The following is a 27832-nucleotide window of genomic DNA, read 5'->3' as shown; positions in this document are numbered from 1 at the left end:
ACACCGCACACTCTGTCCAGCCTCTCAGAGTGTACTTGCCTGTTTGGTTCACTGTGTTGCCGGTGATGTCGGAGCAAGCGCCAAAAAAGAAAACAAAAAAAAAGTGCCACTACATAAGAAACAACAAGAAGCGGAATTACTCCAAAAAAAAAAAAAAAAAAAAAAAAAAGAAACAAAACAATAAAAACAAAATGACGTAGACTCATCTTCGCCAGTTGTAAATCTCGGTGTTGAGTGAGAAGACCCGTACATTTTGTGTGTGTGTGTGTGTGTGTGTGCCGTCTGCTCTTGTGGCGGATGCGAGTGCCATTTCGATTTGATATACCCACAAAGACACACCCCGCACCATCCCAAAACTCAACTACAGAGTTTTAACGCACTGCAATTTAACCCGTCTCGTTCCCTATTCTTTTTTTTTTTTCTCAATCTCCTCACCGCCCCAACTCCCGTTCTCTCTCTCCCCCCCCCCCCCACACACACTCCCACAATTCTGCTCCTGCACGAACCCATCTCGCTTCTCTCTCTCTCTCTCTCGTATAGTTTAAGAAAGAAGTCTCCATCCTATGCGGCACTCAGTCGTTCGCAGATCCACTGTGCGACAAGGCCTCATCCCGAACCGACACCACCCCTCTCTCTCCCCACTGACATCACCATCCCGTTACCGTCCCCGGCTCCCGTCCCGTACATCGTTTTATTTTTTCTTTCTTTCTTTCTTTCTTTTTTTTTTTTCAACTGGCGTATTTATCGGCGTCAGATAATCATCATTCGAATCGTGAAGCCTATAAGGCTTTTTTTTTTTTCTTTTTCTCTGTGTGTGTGTGTGTGTTGTCTTTTGTTGTTCATTTTTTTTTTCTTTCTTTACCGTGAGCGTATAAACGTGGGCGAGTGCGTCGCCCTCGAGTTTTTTTTTCTTTTATCAGTGCGCCGTCATCATTTAAATAGCAAAAAAGAAACGACGTGTTTTTTTTTTCTTCTTAGTGATGCTCTTCATCGTGCCTCAGTTGGGCGTTTCTTTCGGCTGAATGCCGTCGCAAACGTGCGGGACAATTGAGTGAGGGTCACTGCAGCTAGGCCTTTGCCTTTCTTCTCTATAGCGGCTAATCAAAGTGGTTTTTTTTTTTTTTGGTGATGGCACTCGTCGGCCTTGTGACATCTTTGTTTGCCAATCAAGAGAGTCCGATTGATCACACGGATAGGCACCTCGTCAGGGTTACATGAAACTCAATGGAAATCATGCGCCTTACTTGACTGCCTACACTTCGCCCGACGTTCCAAATTAAAAACGTATAAATGTTCTTCTTTCGCTTCGCCATTTGTCTGCCTATTTAGCCGGAAGTGTTTTGGTGGCTGAGCTGATCCTGTGGATTGACGGGATGCGATTTGATTTTTTTTTTTTTTTTTTTTTTCTGTGCCTGTTTCATAAAATTCTCTTGTGCTTTGAATTGTGCACGTGAAAAAGTTCAACGAACAGAAAGACTCAAGACATTTGACTGGATACTTTGATCGGTGTACGGTGGCTCATTTGCCTATTGCCCACGGGCCAGTACATTCAAGTTGGAATAGCGGCCCGTGTAGGTAGCAAAAAAAAAAAATTAGCATCACGTGAAAAAGAAAAAGAATAGCAGCACTCATCAGTGCAAAAAAAAAAAAAAAAAAAAAGAAAAACTTAAAAAAAAAAAAAAAAAAAAAAAAAGAGACGAGTTGGCTAATGGAGCAAGTGACGAACGGGAGCAGCGGCTATGGAGCGCATTTGACTCCCTCAACTGTGTCCTGGGGCGAAGATGTGGACGGCATCAGCGGCAGCGGAATGGGCCATCTTTTCTGGTTCACGACGATCAGTAGTGGCTCCATTGTGGACGACGTGGCCAGAGGTGGGCTGATGTCGGGAGCCGGTCCAGTCGGTGATAACCTGGACGACTCGAACAGCGGATCGAGCACGATCGCAATGATCGATTCGGACGGAATCGACCTGTTGTCCAGCATCGGTCCATCGCTGGGCGGTATGGAAGGCGAACTCGGCGGTTCGACGCCGACCTACATCGCTACGATTTGCATCATGAGTATTATCCTTTTGGTCGGCATCACCGGCAACGTCCTCGTCCCCATCGTCATCGCCCACAGCAAAGATCTTCGCAATTCGACCAATATCTTTCTGGTCAATCTGGCTCTTGCCGACCTGCTAGTCATCCTCATCTGCCTGCCGACCGGTTTCGTCGAACTTCATTCCACTCCTGGTGTCTGGTACCTTGGAGAAACCATGTGTAAGTCTCGCTATCGAGTAATAGTTTCAATCTTTCGTACTACTACGACGGTGAACCCTTTGCAGTGCGTTGCTTTTCAGATGCTCTTCACGCCGAGCACTCACAGTTTGCGCAGGCACGGTAGAAAATGTGGGACTGTGTCAATAATGTTTAGGCTGCAATTGATGCGTTGTAAAGTTCAGCATCGTTTTGCGCTGTTTGTATAGATCGAAATTGGCCTGTATCAGCCACTGGCCTTATTCCATCCCGTTCTCTTTTTCATATTGCGCAGTATACTTTTGCTTCGTTTGGATTATTCCGTAAGGGCATTTCTCGTTTTTCAATCGTCATGGTGTGTTCTTTTTTTTGCTTTCGTGATTTCAACATCTTTTTTTTTTTTTCGTGTGGTCGATAGTATAGACGCCTCGTTTGGGGATGTATGTACACGAAACCGTGTTCGCAGGGCCTTGAAATCTGTTTTCGTTCTTGTTTGTTTGCGACCTTTTGAAAAATCTCGTTCGATTACACACACCGCAAGTAGATTAGCGAAAAAAAAAAAAAAATACGAAAGGGCCAAAAACGAAAAAAAAAAAACTTTCAAATATGTATGGCTTTTTTTTTTTTTTTTTTTTTGCATTCAGCCAATCGAGTTTCGTGTAATGGGAAACTCAGCTGATGGTTGAATGACAGCGCCGCGCGTTTCAAACTGCAATTGTTCAGCGGCGTCGATCGAAGATGTCATTCCGTTTTTTTTTTTTTATTATTTTCTTCCCAACTCTGGCTGCTTCTTTTTATTACATTAATAATAAGCAAAAAACTGGGATCGTGACGTCAAAACGCAAACGCCCTTCATTTCCATCGCAACCCTCAACGCGCTTGACGTTTTAAAGCGGAAGCGAAAACGCGGGGCGCACTCAGCTCATCGTGTCTCATTTGAATACAATGTAAATAAAAAAAAAAAGGGTTGAAAGAAGAAGACAGAATGATGGCCGACGATAAACAACAACAAGGATATCCCAAATCAAAACAAAGAAAGTGACAAACAAATAAATAGCCCGGTGAAAAAAAAAAAAAAAAAAAAAAAAAGAAAAGAAAAGAAAAACACAGAGCGCAAAAATGGACGGAGTGAGTCAAATGGCTGTCGTTTCTAATAAGTCATCCATCACCAACTCAATTGGGGTCGACCTGTCAATGTGCAGGCGTTTCTTTTATGAAAAAAAAAAACAACAAACAAACAAAAAAACAACAGTAAACAGCTTTCGACCTGGACACTGTCACCAACACGTTTAAGAATTGTCGATCGAAATCGCGAGCATTTCTTTTCACGCTGGTTCGTGAAGGTTGACCGTCTAGAAAAAAAAAAAAAAAAAGATTTGGAACCTTCTTTTTTTTTTTTTTTTTTCTTCACTTGAAATTGTAAATAAAATCTAATGTGACTCAGAAATGACGTCAGAACTAACAAAGAATGTCCTCGCCTTTTGTATGTGCGTGTGTGTGTGTGTGTGTTCATTTTGGATTGGAGTAACAGTGTAGTGCTGTGTCTATATGAAGCCGATGCTCTACGGCAACATCGACGATACGTAATGACAATTTAGATGATGACACTGTCAAGAAGAAGCGCTGAGTCGGGGGAGGTCAGGGAGATTGAAGAACAACCTACAACTGAAACGAAAGGGAAGGGCGTAGAGGACGTTAATAGGAAGAGTGATGGAGAAAAAGCTCAACTTGTCTTTTTTTTTTTTTTTTTTTTTTTTTTGTTCCCTCTCTTGTACGGCCGTGGATCATAGGACAAAAAAAAAAAAATAAAAATAAAAGAAGAAGCCTCGATGAGTCCAAATCACGTTGTCTCTTTTCCATTCGCTGCCGTAGTTTTGTTTCTAACGTTCACTACACATGTCATCTCATGGGCGGCCCAGTTTCGACAATCCGCGGAAATCCGTTTCAGCCTTTTTGTTTGATTCCCTGTGTGTACAGGCAAGGATTCTTTGCAATAGAAACAAATGAAAAAAAAAAAAAAAAAAAAAAAAAGAAACGATTCACTTCGCGTTTGGGTACAGAGCTTTTGCGATGACAATTACCGGACAAAGCCCTTCGTAGGCGTGGACCGAAGACTGGAATGCTGGCGACAGTCAGAGAAAAGAGCCGGTCCAGTTGCGACGAGTTCCATTTGGACTGGTGTCGTATGCACACTGGGCCTTTGTTTTTTGTCCGTTATTACTAATTTAATCACATCTCCCTTTTCAGCGGATGGCAATTATTTCCATGGAGAGGTGTGCGCAGAGGGTCTACGTTTTCCTCTTGATGTTCCATAATAGAAAAGCGAATTCAACCGGTGGATTCAAATGCGATTGAAATTGCCGTCAACGCTGATCTCCTACTTGTTTTTGAGTAGAGAAACCAGGGAGTGGAAGGGGAGTGGCAAATTATTTCGGCTGGGAATGTCAATAAATATTTATTTCTGCTCGCCTTGCTTTGTATAGAACTTAACGATGTATTGAACTAATGAAGCGATTCACATTCAACAGAGTTATTAGTTTTACGCGGATGAGCAAATTTCAATTCGAAATTATGCGGGGAAACTTTTTTTTTTCTTTTGTTAAACGTTCCTTAAAGCTGCGAATGTTAAATTCTTCCTCGTTAATAGTTAAGTTTAATAGTCTTTATGTTGGGGAAGCGGAGGGAATGCAACGAAATGACGAATCCTGCACAAGTCCCCAACGTTGGTGGCATACCGACGATCATTAAAAATGCATTTTTTTTTTTGTGTCATAAAAAATGACTACATTAAAGCGTTAAAAGTATACATTCTGAAAACATAAACTTAGCGTAGCTTTAAGAAAATCTCAGCCGAAGGACAATCGCGACTTTTATTGCAGTCAACTGAAGATAAAAACAAAAAAGGTTGTTTTCATTCATTTTTTTTTTTTGGGGGGGGGGGGGGGGAGGGGTTTGAAGTGATGCAATTGTTTAGCTACGCAGTTATTTGCATATTTCACATGTTGTAAAGTGGTCTCGGTTTGTCGGTAGGGAAAACATTCTAATGACGAAACATTTATTTTCCTTACGTCATAACCTTGTTTTGTTTTCATAGTTTCTTAATCCTTTATGATTCATCGCTTAAAATATGAAAAAAAAAAAAAATGGATGTCAAATTTTTGGTTACGCGGTGTCAACCCCTCCACCTGCCACTTAACGCGACTGTGTCTCTTACGGTAAGACTCCGTAAAAATATGGAGATGGCACTGCGCAATAAAAAGTTTGCCACAAAGTTTCTCTTTAAAAGCTTTCCTCACTTTGTTATCGTTTAGCTGTGCAACAATCGGCCATGGTGGGAGGGCAAAATAAAAATGCAGTTGTGTGTGGTTATACGAAAACGATGAATTTCGCTATTCGCCTTGAACGCGAAGTTTTGCCCAATTTTTTTTTTTTGACACGTCGGATAATAACATTTGACCGACGGTCTTTCATATATTTTTTTTTTTTTTTTTCACAGGGCAAATATGTTATATATATATACATTAAATGTCGCACGACATAATATACGTATGTATATAAATCCTTGGGTAACTGGCATTTCAATAAGAATCGTTCAAGGATACAACGGTGACTCGAAGGTTCGGATAAAACTCAAGAATGCGGTTATTACTGAACGACAAAAAAAAAAAAAAAAAAAGTCGGGTTCTTGTGACCGGCCAGCCGTTGGATGATTGCGTCTTTTTTCTTTCCTCATCTATTTTTTTTTTTTTTTTTTTTTTGTTTTATTTCGATATACGTACGTTATTTTGTTTCATTTTCTGAGGCTGGAAATAAGAACTTGTGACTTTCTAATATCATTTTTTTTTTTTTTTTTTTTTTCTGTCTGCGTTGCAAAGCTCTTGCGTTAGGATCTAGCAAGAGGAGGAAGTGAAGTCATAGAAAGATAAGAAATTATAAATGAAAGGCATGCGGTGATGTGCCGACATCGTTTTTGGTCTGTGTGGTAGAAATAGCGGCGTCACGGACCACACATCCGCTTGAATGGCAGTCAGAAAAAAAAAAAAACTCAACTTAAATTTCCAAAAAAAAAAAAAAAATATTAAGGAGCTAAACAAATAGTCGCGTAACAGTACATAGATTACGCATTTTTTTTTTTTTTAAAGCGTACGTACTTTGAATTGCGTTGGAAAAATGTCAAGCGCTGCCCGTACAAAATGTGACCCGAAAATTAAGGCTTCGCGAGAGAGCACATCCGTCGAGTTCGGCCGACGCCGAACAGGAAGCGCCGTGATTGCGCTCTCTCCGTATCGCGCGTTTCCAACGTCATCGCTATGAGTCAAGTGCGTTGCCCTTTTACTGTACGTTTTTGTATGCGCGTAGAAAAGGAGAGAAACGGAACGAGATACGAACGGTGAAAACAAATGAGCGAAAACAAAAAGGCCATCGCCGCTGTTTGCCTCTAATCGCAGACGTGGCGTAATGCTTTTGCCGAAGAGAACATAAGGAAACACAGTGGAAAGACGGAAAAAAGACGGACGCCCGTTTTGATTATGGAAAACGTTGTCTTTTATTTATTTATTTATTTTTTTGCTTCGGTTGGGGGGGATGACTCAGAAAGGCCACGTTTTTCGCATTCGAAACATGTAAAAGTTATCATGTCGCCATGATATTGATTTTTACATGTTGCGATTGAAAGGACAACGTCCTTGCAAGGACGATTTCACAGTAATCGAATCGGGTAGAAAAAATAAAAAGGAAAAAGGTTTGCTTGTCGAATAGCGAATGAAGGTCTTCTGTCATCCTCTCTTTTTCAGTGTATGTAAAGTGCGTCAATTGCGTCATCGTTGGCAAAGCTCTTGCCTGTGACAGCAGATAAATGCAAGCGCATTCCCAATCAAACAAGATGAATTAATTTTTCAATTGCGTCGCAATCCATTGCCGACGGAAGATTATGGCTATGCAGAGAGACGATGGCTTCAGTCGTCGAAGGCAATCAACTTGTTGGCCCAACGAAACGATTTCGTTTGGTTCTACGCGAATGTTTGCTCAGTGTGCGCGATTGCATACCACAAGTGTACACAGCGCGTTCTAGTTCACTTTGCATGCCATCGTTTTGTACCTACTACGCGCCAGCTGACTGTAATCAGCTCGCGGGATTGTATAAATTAACGTACAGGGAAAAATGCGTATCAGTTGCAGAAAAAAACAAAAAAACAATTCCACTTAAGAAGCAAAAAAAAAAATAAAAAATAAAAAATTGTGAATAAAAACGTTTTGTGACCTCAATTTTCGAAGCGATGCATTTCTCTGATATTCAGACATCCGTCAAACTTTCCTGATTGTGTATGTTGTATTTTTATTTTTTTTTTTTTTCTGATGCTAATCGCAAGAATGCCAGTTGTCAATTCCATTTGATTATGACTGGCGCCAATGCTCGACATTCCCTTGTCAACTATTGAATGTATTTTTCCCTGAATACGCCCCACATTTATCCCAACTTCATCCGATTCTTTGTTATTCTCGTTTTATCAATCACAAAAGAATGAACTAAATCGTTTGACTGGTCTCTTCTAAACGTTCGCAAGCAAGGCAGGCAAATGGCTACAAAATGTACGTCTCAGCTCGGCAATGTTGGCCTGCCCTTCATTGCATAACACAGCCCTGATTTGATATCCCCAAAAGGTCGACGTGGTGAACCACTTTAGGGTTTGAACAAGTGCGCACTGACAGTGCGTTTGCGCACTGTCAGTCGTGGTGTTGAGTGTTTTACAAGAAACAGACACAGACAAATGGATGGAAAAAAAAAAAAAAAGGAAAACTGTTGCACCCGTTCTACGACACCTTTGCTGTGTGTCGAAGTGAAAACTTCCAACACATTTGCATAGTTGCGTTGTTTTTATTTTGAAATTTCGATTGTTCTCTGGCGTATTTGTTTTTCTTTCTTTGATTGTCAAGATCGATCAGATGAAACTTCTTTTGTTGAAAATCAAAACTTGCACTGTCAGCATCCGCTATATGGTCATCAAACAATTTTTCAATAGATAAAAAAACGGGACGTTCAGGTTTGGCCTCGATCGTGGAGATCTTTATATTCTCAAGCTCTATACACGTCCGCTAACTACGGCCAGTAAATAACGAAAGAAAATTGTTTATAGAATAAAAAAAAAAAAAAAAATCAAGTTGAGCCACATTGTGGAACAAAGCATTTGATGTTCTTTGTCATTAGGATATGGATTATTCTACATCAACCATCTAGAATCGATGCTGTCTTCTTCGAAGCCGTAATTGTTTGATTTTTTTTTTTTTTTCTTTGTGTAAAAAGAAAGAACTTTAGCTTAAATATTTTGGATGATTCATAGCCACGTGAGAGCGTAGCTGAGACGTCGTAAAAGCTGAATACGTCTAGTGCATGAGGTATATCCATTGTAAGAAGATATAGCACTCGCAAATTGCACCCGATTGTATAGCGATAGTCGCTTGGTCACTTGCCTCAAACGGCACGCAGTCTAATTGGCTAATTGTCGGTCATCCGGGTCTTGCAACGGTGGGGGGGGAAATGGCGATCTCGGCGTACAAATTCCTTTTCTTTAGTTTGTTTTTCTGCGCTTTTTTCTTTTTTAAAAATAATAATAATAAATGATAATACCCAGTCAAAACAAAAAATGATTATGGCAGAAATATAGCTCGTGACAACCTGAAGGGAATGCCAGTTTATGGAGACGTGTACAACAGAGGAATGGATCCGCTTACATTCCAACTGTCATGCCCTACATAAGGAAAAAAAAAAAAAAAAAAAAGAAATCAACCTTTCTTCGCCATCACAGTGTGTGTATTCAATACGAGGGGAAAAAGAACAACAAACAAAAATGAAAAAAAAAAAAAAAAAAAAAAATAGAAACGATTTGGGAATGAATATCGGGACTGGTTCTACCGGCTTGTCAATGGTGAATGGATCTCATTCTTTCCACATTGGGTATTGCAACAGTCAATAATAAAGGCGAGAGAGTGGCCGCACAGGCGAAATGCGAGCCCAACTATCCAGGAATACACGCACATTGACGGATTTCGAAAGATATGCGCAGCGTTTTGCCGTTGTGTTAAACTCTTTTGAAGTCTTGACCTTAAACGGTCGGAGAGGAAAATATATATATATAAAAAAAAAGGGGGGAGAATAGAGCGATTGAATGTAAATTGATGGATTATGAACAGTATATTGTTATGCATATTAAAAGGATTAGGGAAATTGGAGATGAATAAATAAGAACAACGTCCTTTTTTGGCCAGTTTTTTTCTCCTTTTCTTTTATTTGTTGATTATGTTTCTGGAACCGCGAACTGTTGCAAGGAATGAAGTTCATTTGCATCGCAGCTAATCAAGTCGTCTTTCCTCGGAATGCGACCGAATGCAAAAAGGTTTTTCAGATTGTTAAAAGAAATGATGTTGACGGTCGCGCAGCAGCATCGATGCGCTGGCCATGACGCTCGTCTCATTTCTTCCTTTTCTTTCTATTGTTTCTTATTCTTTAGTTTTATTTGCTAAAAAAAAAAAAAAAATGCAACGTTTGCAATTCCTGCGATGGTGAAACGTTCCAAAAGGCAGCGATAACTATCAAGCGTTTCGCTTACGTTACGCGACAGTTTATGTAATACCTTCAGCGTTTCGGACGGCCATGAATAAGAGAAACGGCGTCGACGCTGAAATTTCGACATGACTTACGCAGGAGCTTGCCGGGGTTTTGTTTCTTCTTCTTTTTTTTTTTTTTTTTTTTTAACAAGATGAAAACAATCATTAGAAAAGGCCAAGCAAGGATGTGAGACGCCGGAATTCAAAAAGAACGGCAAGCAAACGTTGGCAAACCGAAAATCGCGCTATTACCTTTTTATTTGATTCTTGAACGCTCTTACCCGCCAGAGTGATGAGCGCACTTAATCCTTGAAAAAAAAAAAAAAAAAAAAGACAAACAGCAAAATAAAAACAAGGACATTATGTACAATGGAAATACGAAAAAGGATAGCGAACGTGATTCCCGAAATTTCCTTTTTTTTTTTTTTTTTTTTTATCCCGCTAACCTTTTCTTTTTCCCACAGACAATAACTGCAAAGCTTATTTTGGCTGGCTCTACTTTGCATGACCCTTTTTTTTTTTTTTTTTCGCGAACTATACGACCTCGATAACTCCCAAACTTGGACGCCTTTTCGTTTTGCAAAATACTCCTGGCTGATGAGTTCGCTTCGCGTACATTTCTGACGCCAAAAAACAAAACAAAACAAAAAAAATAGAAAATGATTGAAATCAAAGTGAATACAAAACGCAACTCAGTTTTCTTCTCGATTCAATTTCCTTGTTTTGATGTCGTTGTTGGAGAAATCAAACGTGAGTTGGACGTAACGACGGATTGCATTCTTAACGGCGGCAAGAAACCATTCGATCGAAAATTGCCGAGTTTATCAAAGAACATTTTTTTATTCTGCATTTAGAAACTCGAGCTCCTGGCATCGCTGCGTATTTCTTTCTTTTTCTTTTTCTTTTTTTTTTTTTTTTTTTTTGCTTTGTTATTTTTATCCTTGCCGAATCCACTTGATTTGAATAAAATACTCGAGAAGAGACGGCTCTTGCATTCGAATTTTTCAAAATAAAAGAAAAAAATAAATTTTAGAAACAGGAAAAAAAAAGAAAGAGACTGAAAGAGAAAAGAGCGAATCGCAAAAAAGATCCCACTTTAACAGCATTTTCTTTCTTTTCTTTTCCCTATCTTTTTTTACGAGCGGATATATGAATATCAATGGGCTGCTTTTTTTTTTTTTTTTCGCAGCCTTCGCCGGAGCACTCGTTCGGCACGGAAAAATGACTCCGGGCGAAAGGTTTTGGTGTTGGCAGCGACACGCGGAGATAGAAATAATGTTGCTGGTAATATTTTATTTTATTATTTTTTTTTTTTTTTTTTTTTGAAAATAATAATAATGGGAAGGGAGTGAATCAATAAAATTCCGCTCCAAAAAAAAAAAAAAAAAATAAAAGTTGAGTTGATTCAAGTTGCGATTAGCATAGGAATCGTTTCGTTTTTATCACCTGAAAATGAGTAAGCTATAATTAACTCGTCCGTCGGCCCTGAAGCGACGCCCTCTCGTGTTTTTTTTTTTCCTTTTTTTTTTTTTTTTTCACGGACCAATGTTTTGTTTTGACAACAAAGCAAAGTTCGGGCCATATATGGCGAAATATATCGAAACCAAAAAAAAAAGTGTTGGGTGTAGAAAAACAAGAGAAATGAAATGGCCGTTGACTCGGGATCGTGTTTTTCTCGGGTTCTGTGTTTACAACTGCTAATTGGCAGGGGGGTCGCCACCTTTTTTGTTCTTCGACTCTTTAACATTTGAATATTTTCTCCCGTTTGTTGTTCTTTTTTTTTGTTGTTGTTGTTGCACAAATCGCAAAAACTCTACGTCGACCCATTTCAGATTTAGAAAATTCCTGCATGAAAGCCAAGTCGATCTTCCCTCTTTGGAATCAGGCAATTCGAGGAATACGAAAATAGGGCACTACAAAAAAAAAAATAAATAAATAAATAAAACTTGGAGTGACGGGTAAAAGAGAAAAATAAAGGGACAAATATTTGTTTATTTTATTTTATTATTATTATTTTTTTTTTTCGTATCAATGAGGATGGCATTTGATTCATTCCGACATTGATATGACGGGCCGTCGTTCACGAATCATCAAGCGTGTCGATGGCCGACTAGCCACATAGCGAACCATTTTTGGGGATTTGCACTCGCTAGATTTATCTTTTTGGCTTGTATAGAATGCGCACAGCAAAAAAGGCCTATATCGTCTATAGATGCTTGGAGGGACACAGTCCGCTTCCCGATGTCTCGTCTAGACTGACTAGAGTCGAACTCTTCCCACAGCCCACGCAGATTCTTTATCTTCTTATTCTTTTTTTTTTTTTTTTTTCAAATAAAACCAGCCATCCCTTTTTTTTTTTCCTCTTGTGTAGACGGCGAAGATGTCGGACTAACCAAAGGAGATGAGTGCACCATCAATAGCAAAATCTACGTCTTCTTTTTTTTTTTTTTTTTTTGTGTCACTCTCTCTCTCCGTTTTTTTTTTTTTTTTTTTATTGAGCAGATTGACTCGATTGTCCTCGTACTCCTAGATATAAAACAAATGGACACGGTCATCAAAATTGAATTTTTCTATTCTCTATCGCGGCAACACACTGAAAACGACACACACACACACACACAAAAGAAATATAACCAATTCGTTTTTTTTTTTTTTTTTTTTTTAGTTCAACGTGTCTAGTGGATATTCGTCTGATGCATAACAATTTCAATATATTCAATTGCACAAACGCGGCCTAAACGCGGGAACACATGCCGGAGTCGTCCAAATCGAATAGAGAGCACAAAAAAAAAAAAGAGGGAAGATAGAAATGAAATATATGGTTTCCTGGCATTCATTCACGATAGGAAAAGAATGGGAAAAAAAAACAAACAAAGAGATAAGCAAGATCCTGTTCTTAAAGTATCTTGATGAAAGAAAGCATAAAAATTCCATTTATTCTTTCCTATAGAAGAAAACACAAACATTCGATTTTTTTTTGTTTTTTATCTTTTTCAAAAGTTGTTGTTTTGTTTTCTTAAAGCGATACATGGTTCGGCCTTTATTGTACCGACAGCGAGGCAGTCGGGCCAATGGTATGAGAAGAGAAAGGAAGCGCAGTATGGGTGTGCGTGTTTGATAGAGTGTGAGAAACGGCGCGTGCCGTGCCGCCTCAGCCTGCGCTGCACGGATAAGAAAGCTCTCGGCAACTGACCAACCGTGACACTTAGTTTTCCCGCACCCTGCTCCCCTCCCCATCTTCCTCGTCCCCATACGCTGTGTGTACACGCAGCAAGCTTGCCCGTGTCGATACTATAAATCTATAAATACGTGCAACATTTACGCTTTTTATTTATAGATAGCTGGCAAGGTACATATTGAATACACTCTTTGACCTTCTTTCATTCAGTGAATCACAACCGAATTTGTGGAAATCACCGACAGCCAACAGCATAAGGGCGAATCCCATTTTGTGTCTGTGTGTACACTTGACACTGTTTATGCAAATAAAAATAGAACGTAAACGTCTTTTGATAGGTAACAGACATCGATCCCTTCTCAAGCTGTTAATTTCAAAAACAAACAAATAACGCACTTTCAAAATAAAAGTAGGCTACCTTAACTCATTCAACGACACGTCTCGTCACCTACCTCCCATAAAAAACAAGCGCACATTTTGATATTTTACAAACAAAACGTGCCGTTGACTAGTGATGCCTCACTTGACGTTGCCTCGTGTGTTTGTTATATAGTTCACGTGAAGCGGGTGACGACGTGCGGCGTCTTCGCTTCGTTTCACGCGATCGAAGCGCATCGCAATAAACGCAGAGGTGGAACAGCAAAGCCCGTGGAAAGACTAAGAAAGACGAGGCATGAAACGTTGTGATGTTGCGACAACAAAATGCCCCTTTTTCGATTGAGTTTAGTTCGTGAAAATATGGACTCCTCCTGTTGTTTAATAGTCTGTCGGAATAGAAGACAAAGCGCGTTAGGAATTACCTTTTCTTTCATGCGTGTTAATGCTGAATGCCCCAGCTGAAAAACGGAAGTGATGAACATGTCATTTTTTTTTCTTTCCATCGAACTGATTCCCTTTTTAATTCAAACGCCGGCCAGGCATCCGTGCGTGAGTAAATTGCTGTTGAACTGCCGAGCTTTTCTACGTAACGTTTCGGCTTCTATTTTTTTTTTTTATACGATAGTGCCAACGTTATCATTCAACGGCTAATGAATGCTGCGAGACATCGCATTTAATCCGATCAAAAAATGAATCTTTCATTCGACGTTTAGTATTTACGATACGCGTTTAACGGCCATGGCTAACGGATGTATAGAATACCGTACGAATGATGGACGCAGGTAAAAAAAAAAAACAAAGAAACACACACACACACATCAATTTTTAATCTTCAGCTTAATCGACTAGAAAAAATAAATTAAATAGAACGCGTCTTCAAGTTTGTTCTATAGAGAACTTATAGGAGCTCAGCAAGAAGCGGGACAATCTGTTTAACTCGTACAGGCAATCTATGACAATAGAATATATACCCCGCGATGCGCCAAAAGAGAAAGTAGGGCGCATCTCTCTCTCTCAAACAAATAATAACACGACGCACTCGCTTTTGATTAAATACTTTTGAAAGGCCAACTAAAGATGATTATATGGATGTCATATCTAGATTCAAGAAGACAAGTTGCAGTTTTTTTTGGATTTCCTAAGGAAGACCCTACACACATGGAAGATGCGTTTAACAAGAGACGGGGGTAGAACGAACGTTGGTTGAATGAAGATAGGAAACAAAAGTGATGAGACCCAATTCCAATCTAGTGTGTATAGTGTCTGTGTATCAATATGTCTGGCAGCGGGCGAAAAAAAAAAACTGTAAGCCCGGCTGACGAAATAAAACTATCGAGCAGTCACGCAGTCACGCACTCCATACGTGTACACATTTTCGTTTCTATATAAAGAAGATGAGGGGGTGAAGCAAAAAGCCGAATCGGTTCGGCTTTCCTTGTCAATATCGTTTCGGATGGGATACAGCACGGACGACGCTGATCGATCCCGCGGGGAGATGAAATAGGATCTATAGGTTTTATTCTATACTGACAACAGCCAATGCAATCTAGAAACCGGGGGCGGGAAAAAAAAAAAAAAAACGAAGGGCCAAACCATGAGGCAAAGCTCAAAAAAATAAAATAAACTCACACGTTTGCTTTTGCGTGTGTGTGTGTGTTTACACGCGAGATTTGAAAGGGCAGTGGAAAGATTTGCAACACATTTTTTTTTTGTTTTATTTTATTTTTTCTGATGTGATGAGGGATTTGACACGACCTTTGATTTGGTCTAATACGGGGAAGCAGATTGTTATGTCAATGTTACATGCGGGTTCAGAGGCAAGCAGCGTAATAACAAAGCATCGAATTTCAAGGATCGATGGACAAAAATGGGTCCGGTTGTCATCGCTAAAAGTTCTTTGTTTTGTTTTTCTCTTCCGTTAAGTGGGTTGAAAAGATTTATTATTAGGGGTTGGATATTAAGGATGGAGAAAAAAGAAAAAGAAAACTTTGTAGAGTGGGGAATCCACTTTTGAGGACGTCTGCTGATGCGTTGTTAAACGAGCTTAGCATCGTCGTCAGCGAGACGAAGAGGCATAGAATAGTAAGGAAGGCAAAATGAAAGGTCACACAATGTCGACGTGTACGTGATCATTTTGTATATTGAAGACAAAACCTTGAGCTGAAATTGTTTTGGTGGAAGACGATCTTGAACGTCCCAATTCGGGGTGTTGACCTTTTCATTTGGGGCTTTTCGTGCATCAATCATCAGCGCCAACTGCCAAGGAGATTAGCATTTCCGATTCAAAGTTTGGTCGTGTTTTCGTTGCTGTCGACGTTGTTTAAAAATTGGAGAACTGCTTGAGAATGAGACAAATCTGTTGTTTATGGGGAGAAAAAAAGAACTGAAATTCTTTCGCTCAGTTGAAAATCGAGATGTGGACGACTTTGAAATGTTTGACTCTCTGAAACATTGACGTCATCACGTACCACCTCATTATGCATCAGCACTTCATTGCCGTCAGCGACGTAATAAAAAATAGGTCCAACTTTGAAACAATTAACGGGTTGTGCATGGACTGCAAGAAACTTTTTTTCCCCCCTAAAATTTGATAAGTAAAATCTTATTTACCACACCCTCCGATAGGCAAAAAAAAAAAAATATTACATATTCCAGTTGCATATACCGGTGTTAAAAGTTAGTATACATTTTTTTTTTTTTTTTTTTTTTTTTCAAAAGTTATCTGATCTGATGGGGGTATAATACCGTGCGTTTCCTTTCGCCAACTTTAACAGACTCTTTCAGCATTTTGGTCCAGAAGCGCCGCGACGCCTGTTACTTATAACTTTCAAATGTCATCGAACAACTTTTTTTTCGGCTTTACTTTGCCCAGTTTACTTTGGTTGATGCAAAATATATATAGCTATTAGGCTGTCTGTTAAAGCGTATATAGTTTACAATCTTCGGTATGAAAACGGGAGGATGATGAAGGGCTCTTAATTACGCGAGATATGATGCCGTATACATCTGTAACAAGTTGTCGAATACTTTAAAATAGATCACGTGATTGGTTTGGATTTGTTTAGTAGATGCGTCAATAAAGACAATCGCTAAAAACGTAATGGAATTTCGTGTTTCAATTTAACTGATGAAGTTGTCTTTACGTGCCGCAAAGAAGGACTATAAATGTACGTTGTATACGAAGGGATGTTGAAATGATGGGACGTGATTAAATATAAGCATACTTTTGTCTCATTTTTCAAAGCCCCCCAGGGAAAATTTGCATATGTTTTTTACACTAATTGGCAGTTCGGGGAAGCTTCTTTTCATTGTTATTGAAAATGTATTAGTCATCGTTCAAAGTAGGTCGCCTACTAATTAACCCCAATTTTCCTAAGCTGCCTTCAGTTCACTTTGGCATGCGCAATCATTTGCTGAGCTACCGTTTCTTTTGAAATTTCGAATTCCTCCTTGTCGGAGAGTTATTATTTGTTTATTTTTTTCTACCCCTAACGACAAGTAACAATTTGAAAAACGGCTGCGAAAACATCTAAAGAAATTTTATTTTAAAACAAACCAAAAAAAAAAAAAAATAATAAAACACATTTCAAGGAGAGTGTCTTGCGAAACTTGATTTATCAACCATATTAAGACATCATATCCGCACATTTCGTTTTTTTTATGAGCTTATTCGTTCGAGGGGTTTCCAGTTTCATTTCAAGTGGCTGTTGATAGTTGAGCTTCGGCTGGTTGCCATCGACTTTGTGTGTTTCTTTTCGCCGTGGAGATGAAGTCATGGAGAATTGTCGGAGGCGAAGAACACAAAAACACGATATAAGGAATTGCGCCTCGTGTGCTCTTGCTCTATTTGTTTAATATAACCACCGACTTTCGATCCGGGACCCCAAACCTTGGCAAACAATACGTCAAGAGCGCAGCTGTACAAGCCGTTTGTCTTGGAACAGATCGGTTTTTTATTCTCTCCGTTTTATTTAATTTTAGAAGAACAGTAGAAGTGGCACGACAGTTCCCCATCTTTTGTTTTTATTCATCTCCATTTATACCTATCTGTGTTATAAAGGATATGTTTAAAGCTTTGTTTTTAGAGCCACTTTTTTTTTTTTTTTATCCAGTAGCCTCGGCTATCAAACTGTCGGCCTTCAGTCGTTGTATGCGAGTGCACGGAAAAAGGAAAGGCAAGGGCCATTAGCGTTTACGGTGACGGGGCAAAAGACGCAACGACCGCATTAATCCATCAACAACAGGGGGGCAGGATTTTTCGTTAGCAAAAAAAAAAAAAACTGAAATCGAATCAAAAGAAAAAGTTCTTCTTGGTTTGTTGGCATCGGTTGCATCTTTGGCATCGTTGACATCGTTTGCCAATCGTTCGTCCACGCCAAACCCCTAGCGCGGGCTATACCACCCATTTCTGCATGTCGTTACAGTGTACCACCCTACACAACAGCACATGTGTATAGACTCGGCTGTCAAGATCTAAAGAGATGAGGGGGGGGGGCGAAAAAAGCAAAAATGGACAGAGTCATTAGTCGACGTCAACGGCCTCGCAACAGTCCCGAAATGGCCCCCCCCCCCCCGCTGGCCGCAGAATCTTTTCGCGTCTAGCTGCGGGATTACCTACATGCCAAATGTCTAGCCGTCGAACGGCAAAGCTAATAAATATGCATCGTTTTTATTTTTTTTTTTTCTTCCATACGTATACAGTAGATCTAAATACGGGAGTGTCGTCAGATAGGGTGGGCGACCGAAGGAAGGGATGAGCTGGTGAGTGTATTTTCGTAGTTTGTGCAGACGGAGACACACTGTCACGAAAAGGGAGACTAACTTGCGCTGTCTCTCTTTTCTCGAAATATTTGTCGTCAGCTCGGCTAATATCAGCAAGCTCATAAATTTGCATATAAATAGACGCGGCTCTTCTCCGCCTTTATTTTTATTTATTATTATTTTGCGTGTGTGTCCTACTATATGGGCGATGTTTGTCTACGGATCTATGATTATGTTGATACGAATATGTACGCTGATATGTATGCACTAAGCCAGAGAATGCGCATTGTCTAGGCCAACGACGCGCTCAATGACTGAGCTAGAAAGTATATAGGAGATCGTTAAACAACTTGTTGGCAGACTGTAAAACAACGGAGACAACGGCCCGTCGAAAAATGATGGAGATAAGGATGTCGACAAACATCAGCGGGGAATAGCTTTTATAAAACAAAAAAAAATGAATACTGGGCACGAGAAAAATAGATGCAGGATTACGTAAGGCACGTATTAATGTATGGCACGGACGCGGAAAACAAAAAAAAAAAATGAAGAACGGGTTCATTGTTTTATCCTGACCGACTTGAATTTTTCCTTTTTGTGGCCGTGAACAGCGTGAGCTCAAGTTGTATAACCTTTTTATTTTAGCTGTTCTGATGAAATTGATTTCGACTCGCCGAGCGTTTCAATTTCATTTCTTTTTCTGTCTTGACAGCCAACGAAAATAAAAATAACAGCAAGTCTTTTTTTCGTTTTCATCGGCGTTTCAGCTTTAGGACGCCGTGAATGTAAGATGATGAGGCAATAATCCAACAGACCGTTTTTCTCGCCGACCACTTCATTATGTTTTTTGACGCAAAATAACACCTAAAAAAATCAAATGTTGTTGGATTTTTTTTTTTTTTTTTTTTTCAAATTGAATTCGTGAGCGATGTGGAATTTTTCGTAATTTATTTCAATGCCATTCGTCGTAGCCGACGAGAAAGAGGGGCCAATGAAACGGGATGGCGCCTATAGTTGTTTTTTTTTTTTCTCGTTATTGAAGTACCGTACATCTGGCGGCATTAGACGTCGTCGTTGATAGACTTTGAGTGCCAATTGCTGTTGCCTTCGTAATAGAGGATCGCTGTTAAAAAAAATAATAAAAGGGAGCGCAGCAACTCAGCCGAGTTTTTCAAAGATGGCAAAAAGGCGGAAACCCCGTTCAAACGTTCCCTCCGAAATGGGACGTCCGCGATGACCGCAGATGAGGACGTGGTTTATCTTAACGCAAACCCGCACCCACGTTATTATTTTTTTTATTTTCTTACCCTCTCAACCACATTGAGTAATAATCAGGATGAATGTCATTGAACGCGGCGGATGTATTGAATAAGGTCTTCTATGGCCGGATTGTCCTCTTTTCAAACGAACTCGGTCAATCCAGCCGTCGATTCACTCGTCCTGACCTACGGTCTTTGTTCCCATATACAATTGCGCAATGTGTAAATCGTGTCTGACGCTATGGGGCATGAAAGGCGAATGAAAATCAAGGCAGAAGTTCATTAGGTATAACACCCAGAGAAGGGCGAAAGGCACATGAAATTTGCCCTTTAACTAAATGGCGCATTAAATTGCGCGTTGACCTTCTGCTAATGGATACGTATCACAGTATCCTATAGCCAAGCAAGCGATATAACTTGTTTTTCTTTTTGTTTTTTTGCCGATTGGGGTTTTTTTTTTTTTTTTTTTTGTTTTTTTGCGGTCAACGTGTGGCCTTTTCTTTCTTCCTACTAATAAGCTTCGACGGTACTCGTATAAAAGATCGTGTTCGTAATTTGTTGCTTTTGTTTTTATTTCGTTGACGTGCAGGTTTGGTGGTGACTTTTGTGGAATTGATTGCTCCGCACACCTCAGTGCTGACCATCCTGGCCATCAGTTTTGAACGCTATTACGCCATCTGTCAACCGTTGAGAGCCGGCTACGTATGCACCAAAAGCCGTGCTATGGCCATTTCCCTATTCACTTGGCTATGCGCCGGCCTTCTCACCAGGTACATATCACCTTCTCCTCACCGCAACATTACACACACACACACACACACACACACAGAAAGAACCTATTAGACAAATATATTCAATAGTTACTCACGCGCACAACATTACCGTTGTACGTAATGACAAAGCTCGGATGTGCTTATACAAAGTGTATTCACAACACACGTCAAACGGTACGCCAATCTCTTATTGAAATGATTCAAATCCGCGTTGGAGGGGTCCATTTCATCATTGGCGCCACGGTGTTTTACAATGATTTAATAACACGATTTCTTCTTTGATGGCGGATCATTCACGAACCATTCGTTTCATTCACACACAAAGAAAGAAAAGGGCCGCGTAGCGCCTACGTGCTGCCGAGCGATAGATAATAATAGATTGATAGATGCGGGGGTAAGAAAAATGGGGGCCGTGTTTTGTTAAATAAAACAGTATTCACCGTAAAAGGATAAATGTACGGATGCGCGTCGCATCTTTTTTTTTTTTTTCTTTAGGGAGGCGTCGAATTTTTCAACATTCATCAAGGGCGTCCATTTTTATTTTTTCATTCACCGATTTTTCTGTTTTGTTTTTTCTCTTCTCCGTAAATATAGCTAACGTGCAAGACGTTGTTGGTCTAAAGACGAGACGGTGTGGGTCGAGAAATTCCAGATGATGGGTGTGTGCGCGTGTGTGTGCGTCTGCTTCGTGTGTGGTGCGAGTGAATAACGACCGTGTCTGGGTAGCCAGGTGGGACTCCTCTCAACTAGTCGATACGTAATATTTGTTACACGAAAGCAAACTATCTATACGCGGTATTTACAGTCGTGTCTTGAGAGCCTCTTCGCCACGTTGACTGCGCGGCGAAATTTGCATTGCAAAACTCGTATAGAGACGGCGAAAGGGCATTGCCAAAAAAGCTATGGGCAAAAATGAAGAGAGGCGAGAAATGCTTTGAAAAAAAAAATGAATAAAAGAAACAACCGCCGAACATGAAAAAAAAAAAGAGGAAAGTGTTTGGCACGGAAATTGACATCGGCTATTTTCAGTCCAGTCCACATAATTTGTACAGCAGCCATTTTTATTATTATTTATTTTTTTTTTTTTTTTGCGTCGTACCCTACATATGGCGAGCACAATGCGCTGACTTTGTCTTTCAGACGGGATTAATATTGCCCCCTCTTGTTATTTATAGCTGTTAAGCGCACTGTAGATCGCGTCGTGATGGATGTATATTCTCAAACGGACATAGGGGTGCGCGATCTCGTCGTGATTTGATGGGGTCGTCGATGACGTCATACCGAGAGCGCCCATCTCCTTTACAGTTCTCAGTATCTCACTATAGTTTCTTATAGGATAGACTCCGACGCCCCACTTTTCATTTTTATGCCTTCACGCCCGTTTTTTGTTGTTGTATATGTACAAGTGAATGTACCTCCTAGGCGTCCCGAACACCATACCGTACAATCTGCTTACAATGGAAATTGTTTTTTTTTTCTTTTTTTACGTGCATTTTTATTGCTGTAAATATATTTAAACGTGACAGGCGCTTCGTATATAGCGTTCTCGGTTATTATTTTCCCAATACGAGCTCTTGCTGCATAAGATCACGACGGAGAAAGAAAAAAACAAATTTCAATAGGCACAACAACAACAAAAAATGACAGTTAAAATGATTTTCAGCTACGACATAGACGGAGTAGTCTACATAAGTTGGAAGTATATGTATTGTTCGTGTACATCAGGTTCGAAACACACAACGTGCGTGCCCAACGTTGTTCGCCATCCGTAAAGGCCCACAGTTGATATGGATCTGGTGGTGCCATATAGTCGGCGACACCCATCAAACATTGACGTTTTTGGCTTTTTTAATAGGCAGTCACGTAAATATGAAGCGATTTCGAGGCAGCTGTCACCCAGTGTAACGGCGTTTCTTAACGGCCCTACAATAAGGCACTTGCGTTCGTAAAACTCAGTGACGTATTGGGTTATCATTTGCACGTGTCGGCAGTATTGCCGGTTGAATATCGCAATTTTTTTGTACGATAATTGCCGATGAAATAAGGTTAGATGCAGCGCGTTATCGACAGCTATTGGCCCAATGGCTGATAGGTCAAACTATCGTCGATCAACGATGCTTGTGTCGACTGCCCATGGGCATAGGATGCAGGCCCAAACGCAGCGTCATTTTCTGTATTAAACGTACAACCTTAATAGGTTGAAGTTGCTGTGCTGACGTGCCGTGAAATCGATATGAGGGTCACCCGCTAATGTGTCGTTGTCGCCCGCTGCATGATTCAATATCCTCTGCGTGAGAAACCGGAAGGAAGAGAGGATCCGGGGCAGAAAGAATAAAGAAAATAGGGACGGTTATATACTCTATGTAATATAAAGCTAGTAGACGCTGACTTCTACGCTGCATCGATAGTAAAAAAAAAAAAAAAAAAAAAAAAGAGGTGGGAAAGAGAAAAACAACTCAAAACTCATCATAAACTTCTCGGACGCGCTGTGTTGTTCTTTAGCCGGTTGGTCGCGTTCCGACAAACTGCGACGTTACTTTTTTAGCCGCGGTGCTTCTTTCTTTTACCTCGAAAAAGAAAAAGCCAATAACATGGTGGCGTGACTTACACGTATCCGTGTACACCAAAGGCAAATATCTATCCGTCTCGTTGCTTTGACAGGTTGTGTGAGTCACTCACACGCCTCGCATTTAGATGAGCAGAGGATCGTGATGCGCACATGCCAAGCAAGTAGTTGCCTTCGGGACATATTGTCGGTTGTACACCATTCGATTATACGCAGCTTGTGTTTTGTTATCCCTAACTCCACATCCTGTTTTCTTTGAAATGAATCGAAATGGAACGACAAAGAGATCAACCGATCTCATACCGATAGTGCCATTCTATATACAAAACAAACCAAATGTTTTTACATGAAATATAGGGTATCAATAAAGAAAAAGACGACCACGAAGCACGTAGGGCATCATTTTACTTGATGTTCAATTGCCCATAAAGTCATATGAAATATACCCGGAACGACATAGGAGAGTTGTCAAAAACTGCATTCTTTTATAAACATATATCAAGAGGGGGGCTGTACATAGTAGAACGAATTGTAAGACCTTGTCAGGATTCAAAAGTCTTTTTTTTTTTTCTGAAGGCAAACGAATATGATCTACAGCTCACGGGTTATCAAGAATTTATACATCAAAGCACTTTTCATCATTGCCTCGAATTTCGGCATAATGTTGCACAATTGTACGGCGAATTTGAATAGACTGCTGTACGCTCTCCGATAGCTTTGTGCGTGCTGACCAGTTTTACGACTTGGTATTTATGTGTTTTGATACACGGTTCTTAGCTGCTGCAGCGCACTAAAAAATGCGTTTTTTGCATAGCTATAGTTTTATTTTGACTATGCAGCACCGTCTTAGGAATCGCTTTTAAAGACCGCAACTGTGCAGTTTTAATCTTTCGTTTTTAAGTGTGACATTCATTATAATAAGCTCTCACTCAAAAATTTCTACTGTCATAAGCCGATCAAGAAAGGCACAGCCCTGCTCCTTAAGTCCTCAATAACCTATGCCTATGTGCGGCCATTGTCGTGTGTCGTAATAGAATCGTCGCCTTATTCTTGGGATCATCCATTTGTTCCGTTGAAGCCAACGCTAACAACCATGTTTTGTTGAACGTAACACAATCTCTGCTTTTGAAACAGGCTACAACGTTTCTTGGTATGTGGTCCAACTTGGGTTCATTTCACAATTGTAATAGCCTCAAAAGGGAACATCATACGCTGAAATAGTTTGAATATATACGCATGAGAAGTTGTCCTGTTATGATATTAATGCATGTAAATCGATGTGGCTTATAGCAGTCGCGTTAATAATATTTTATGAGTTTTTTTCGAATAACGAGATGTTGTACAAAGGTAATGTGCTTACATTCTTTTTGTACGATAGAACTGCGTGTGCGGCCCTCTAAATATTGATGAGACATTGTCCGCTGAGGGGGGACCAGTGTGTGCGAAAGAAAGGCGGATTCGGGCAATCCGAAATCGCCTGCAATCAGTCAGGATTTAAGAGATTAGAGAAGAAAAGAAAACCTTTCTTATATTTACTTAATCTTCAGTCTGTGTAAGGGACGGGCCTTAATATACGGTGAGCCTTTGTTACATCACTATAGTATTGGTTTGAGTGACAGCGGCCAGCCACGAGTTACAGCCATATTATCCGGGCTAAATATAAAGCGGCGCTATATTAGTGGGGAAAAAAATGAAAGACGTGGGCTATTTATACAATTTACAACTAAAGAGGACTGTAGTCCCTATATTTGTGTTTAGTGCCGATATTACAATAGATGGGCGTTTCTATATAAAAGAGTATGGACTTATGGTCCGTGTTGATCTGATTATCCGCCTATGTATATATATGAGCCCAAAGGCTCGACATAACTCAAGTATTTTTCTTTTTTTTTCTTCCCTTTTTCGTTTTCTCACATTTTCTTTGTTCCGTTTGTCTCGACAGTCCAATCATCGGCCTGACAAACTATGGCTTCGTGCTAGACGACCCGGAGCCATCGTGCGGGCCATCGGTGGAAGACTATTGGACCAAGTTCTATTACATGGCATCGTTCATGCTCTTTTTCCTCATTCCTTGCATCATTCTTCTCGTCCTTTATGCGCTTATCGCCCAACATCTGATCCGAGAACCGGCGCGCATCAGCAACCCATCGTCGGCCGGAGTATCGTCGGCCGCGTTGGCCGCGACAGCAATTGTGGCGGGAGAGAACCACGCGCTGGGCGGTGGCAGCGGCAGTCGACAACCGAGGAGGAGGAATCGAATCCAGCGCCATCAAAACTCCAATCGAGCACGCAGGTGATAGCTCTTTTATTTTTTTTAAATCAGGTTTCTGTTAATGCGTCTCGGTATTTTAGAATGAAAGCTCAGCTTAATTTATTTATTTCCAATAAAAAGTTCGCTGACGCCATCTAGTGCTAGAATTTGATAGCCATTTTAAAAGATTGGCGAAGACCTTCGAGGTCAAATGAGAATGACGTAAAAAAGAAAAGAAAATGAGAAAAGCCACTCAATGTCATCTCAGATTCAGGGGAAGCTCTTTCGCTCATTTCCGTTTGAAATACGCGAAAACCATTCTATCAACGAAGAGATAATTTCGCCATGAAATGTGCACGGTAGGCCGATTAGTTCTTGAAAGCTATAGTATCCATTCCCGGAGAAATTGGCGTCGATCCAATTCTCAGCCGATTGGTTTGCCTCGCTATTTCCAGTCAACGCAAAAAGGAAGTCATCTTTAAATGTATGGGCCTCAATATACCAGAACTTAATGAGACAAAAATAAAAGATTTTTATCCTTTTTGCACTGGTGACCAATCAGACCGCTTTGCAGCCATAATATAACCAGCAGCGAATCACCATGTAGTTTAGTAACAAGCTTTAATACAGTCCATTTTCAAAAGACAGTTTTAAAAAAAGGATAAACATTTCTCTTCTGAGAAATGAAACTATCAATTATAGTTTTCCACTAAATAAAAATCGGTTGACAACTAAACATTTGATACGCATCTTAATTTTTTATTATTTTGTTCAGGCAAGTGGTGGCGATGTTGGGCGCTGTGGTAGTCAGCTTTTTTGTTTGCCTGCTGCCCTATCGGCTGCTGTCGCTGTTCCAGGAATCGGAAGGCATTAGTCCCGAAATATTTTACATGCTCGTCAATTTCTGTCGCGTCATGGTTTACCTGAATTCGGCTATCAATCCGATCTTGTACAACCTGATGTCGTCCAAGTTCCGCAACGGCTTCTTGCGACTGTTCGGCTTGAAGGGCTTCGCCCGTCAGGGCACCGTCACCAGTTCGTCCATGACCAACACGAACACGACCAGCACAACAGCGTCGTCGTCGAACGCAGTTGCGCAAGCCAACGCTTCGCTAGCCCATCACGGCACACTGTCGCTGCACCGACCTCTTCATTATCGTCTGTCCAGTCAACAGCCTACCTGAACTATCAATCCCCATTTTATCTGCCGTTGATATGCAGACAATTGGGCTCTCACATTGACAACCTAAATACATAATTGTTTTGGTTTTTTTTTTTCAAGTTTTTCTTTCGTTGATTTGATTTGGTACAAAAAACATATGATGCGTGTTTTATTTTGACATAACATACATTATATATACACGCATTACATGTAAGGATATTGACAACTACATATTTTTACCTATACTGCCTGGTGGCTATTCGTTTTTGAGTCGTCCTCTTTCGCTTGACGAACAATCAATTTTTCGGGATATCGATTTTCGTTGTATTGTATAATTCACCCAGTATATATATTTATATATAATATATGTACGTGTATATTTGTAAAATGGCCGCGTGCTGACGGACATAACCGATACTTTGCTCATCATGCTATCATCGCTCTTCTCATCGATGGTCAAAGAGTCTGAACGAATTTGCTCGCCAGCACTGTTTCGAAAAACAAAAGGAAAAGAAGGATATACGTTTCTGTTTTGTCAATTGTTTTATACCTCTAAAATCACTGTGTTGTGTACGTCTGTGTCGTCATATTTGATATACTTAAAAAAGATTTCGTCAATTTTGATTTTAAATCGCGTTTCAGAGATGGGAAACTCATTGAAATTGCTCGTAATAATTCTTTCAATCTTTTCTTTTTGTGGCGACGTATCGATGCTTCCGAGCCTATAGCGTACATTCTAGTGACGCTTTGCTCCATTTACATCTTTCATGTAGGCATGATATGAAAGAACACCTCAGCATACATAATACTATCGATTTGTATTCGGATTTGCATAGACAACGAGACGTTGGTCCACGTGTATATCAATTCTCCTCATGATAAACGTTCCTTCTGGGGCTCTCAGAAGAGTCAGCTCACCAGCCATCGATGTATAAAGAAGTAAAATTTAAATATTAAAAAAAAAAATTAATCATTTATCTAATAACATCTTCCACCACGAAGACCAAAAATCTCCTCTATAATATATATATATTCTATATAGGATATATTCTTTATGTACATTAAATGTCAATAAACTTCGGCAATCCGCCATGGGCTGCTGTCTCTTACTGATCTATTGCCTACAAAAACACATCTCGTTTATTTTGGTTATTTCTCTTTTTGATGTTGATACACGAACTGGAAAAGCAGTTGTCCTTGACGTCGCCAAATGCTTTTTTTTTTAATTATAGCTTGTAACCGATCCCTCTACATGATATTGTTATACATGCTCATAGATCTGTGTGTATTTTTATAAGGAAAAGAACCAACCAACGTGTGGGTGTTTTAAGAATAACTTCCTAAGTTTTGTTTATCCATAAAAACTTTTTTTTTAGATTAGGAGAATGCAGGAATCAAATTGATCGTCATTCACCTTGAGACGCAAAAACAGGATTGGAACGAATGGATAAAGGACATTTTAGCCGGGTCGGGGCAATGGCTTCGATAATACAGAAGAGAAAGTTGGAAGTTCTATAGTTCTATGAAGCACAAGTTGTAAGAACTAATATGGAATCTAGGAAGAGGTCTTCGGCCATATTACAAGAACAACAAAACTTGGATCGTATTCAAGGACATCAGGCAGTCGCTAGGCTAGTCCTCCGGGGCTGTGCCACTCTGATTGGG

The 27832-nt window shown here is 40.1% G+C and overlaps 1 protein-coding gene across 1 annotated transcript; it reads left to right on the top strand.

The window, feature by feature from the left end:
• The first annotated feature begins 1640 nt into the window (after positions 1-1640).
• LOC130690125 (thyrotropin-releasing hormone receptor-like) lies at positions 1641-26278 on the top strand. Its single transcript, XM_057513108.2, has 4 exons — positions 1641-2261; positions 20005-20185; positions 24697-25047; positions 25781-26278. The coding sequence occupies exons 1-4, from the start codon at positions 1709-1711 to the stop codon at positions 26187-26189; spliced, it is 1494 nt and encodes a 497-aa protein (XP_057369091.1). The 5' UTR covers positions 1641-1708; the 3' UTR covers positions 26190-26278.
• Positions 26279-27832: the final 1554 nt, after the last annotated feature.

This window comes from Daphnia carinata, chromosome 6, assembly GCF_022539665.2.
Source record: "Daphnia carinata strain CSIRO-1 chromosome 6, CSIRO_AGI_Dcar_HiC_V3, whole genome shotgun sequence".
NCBI lineage: Eukaryota > Metazoa > Arthropoda > Branchiopoda > Diplostraca > Daphniidae > Daphnia > Daphnia carinata.
Note: the sequence above shows the minus strand (reverse complement) of the source record. Positions and strands in the feature narration are given on the sequence as shown.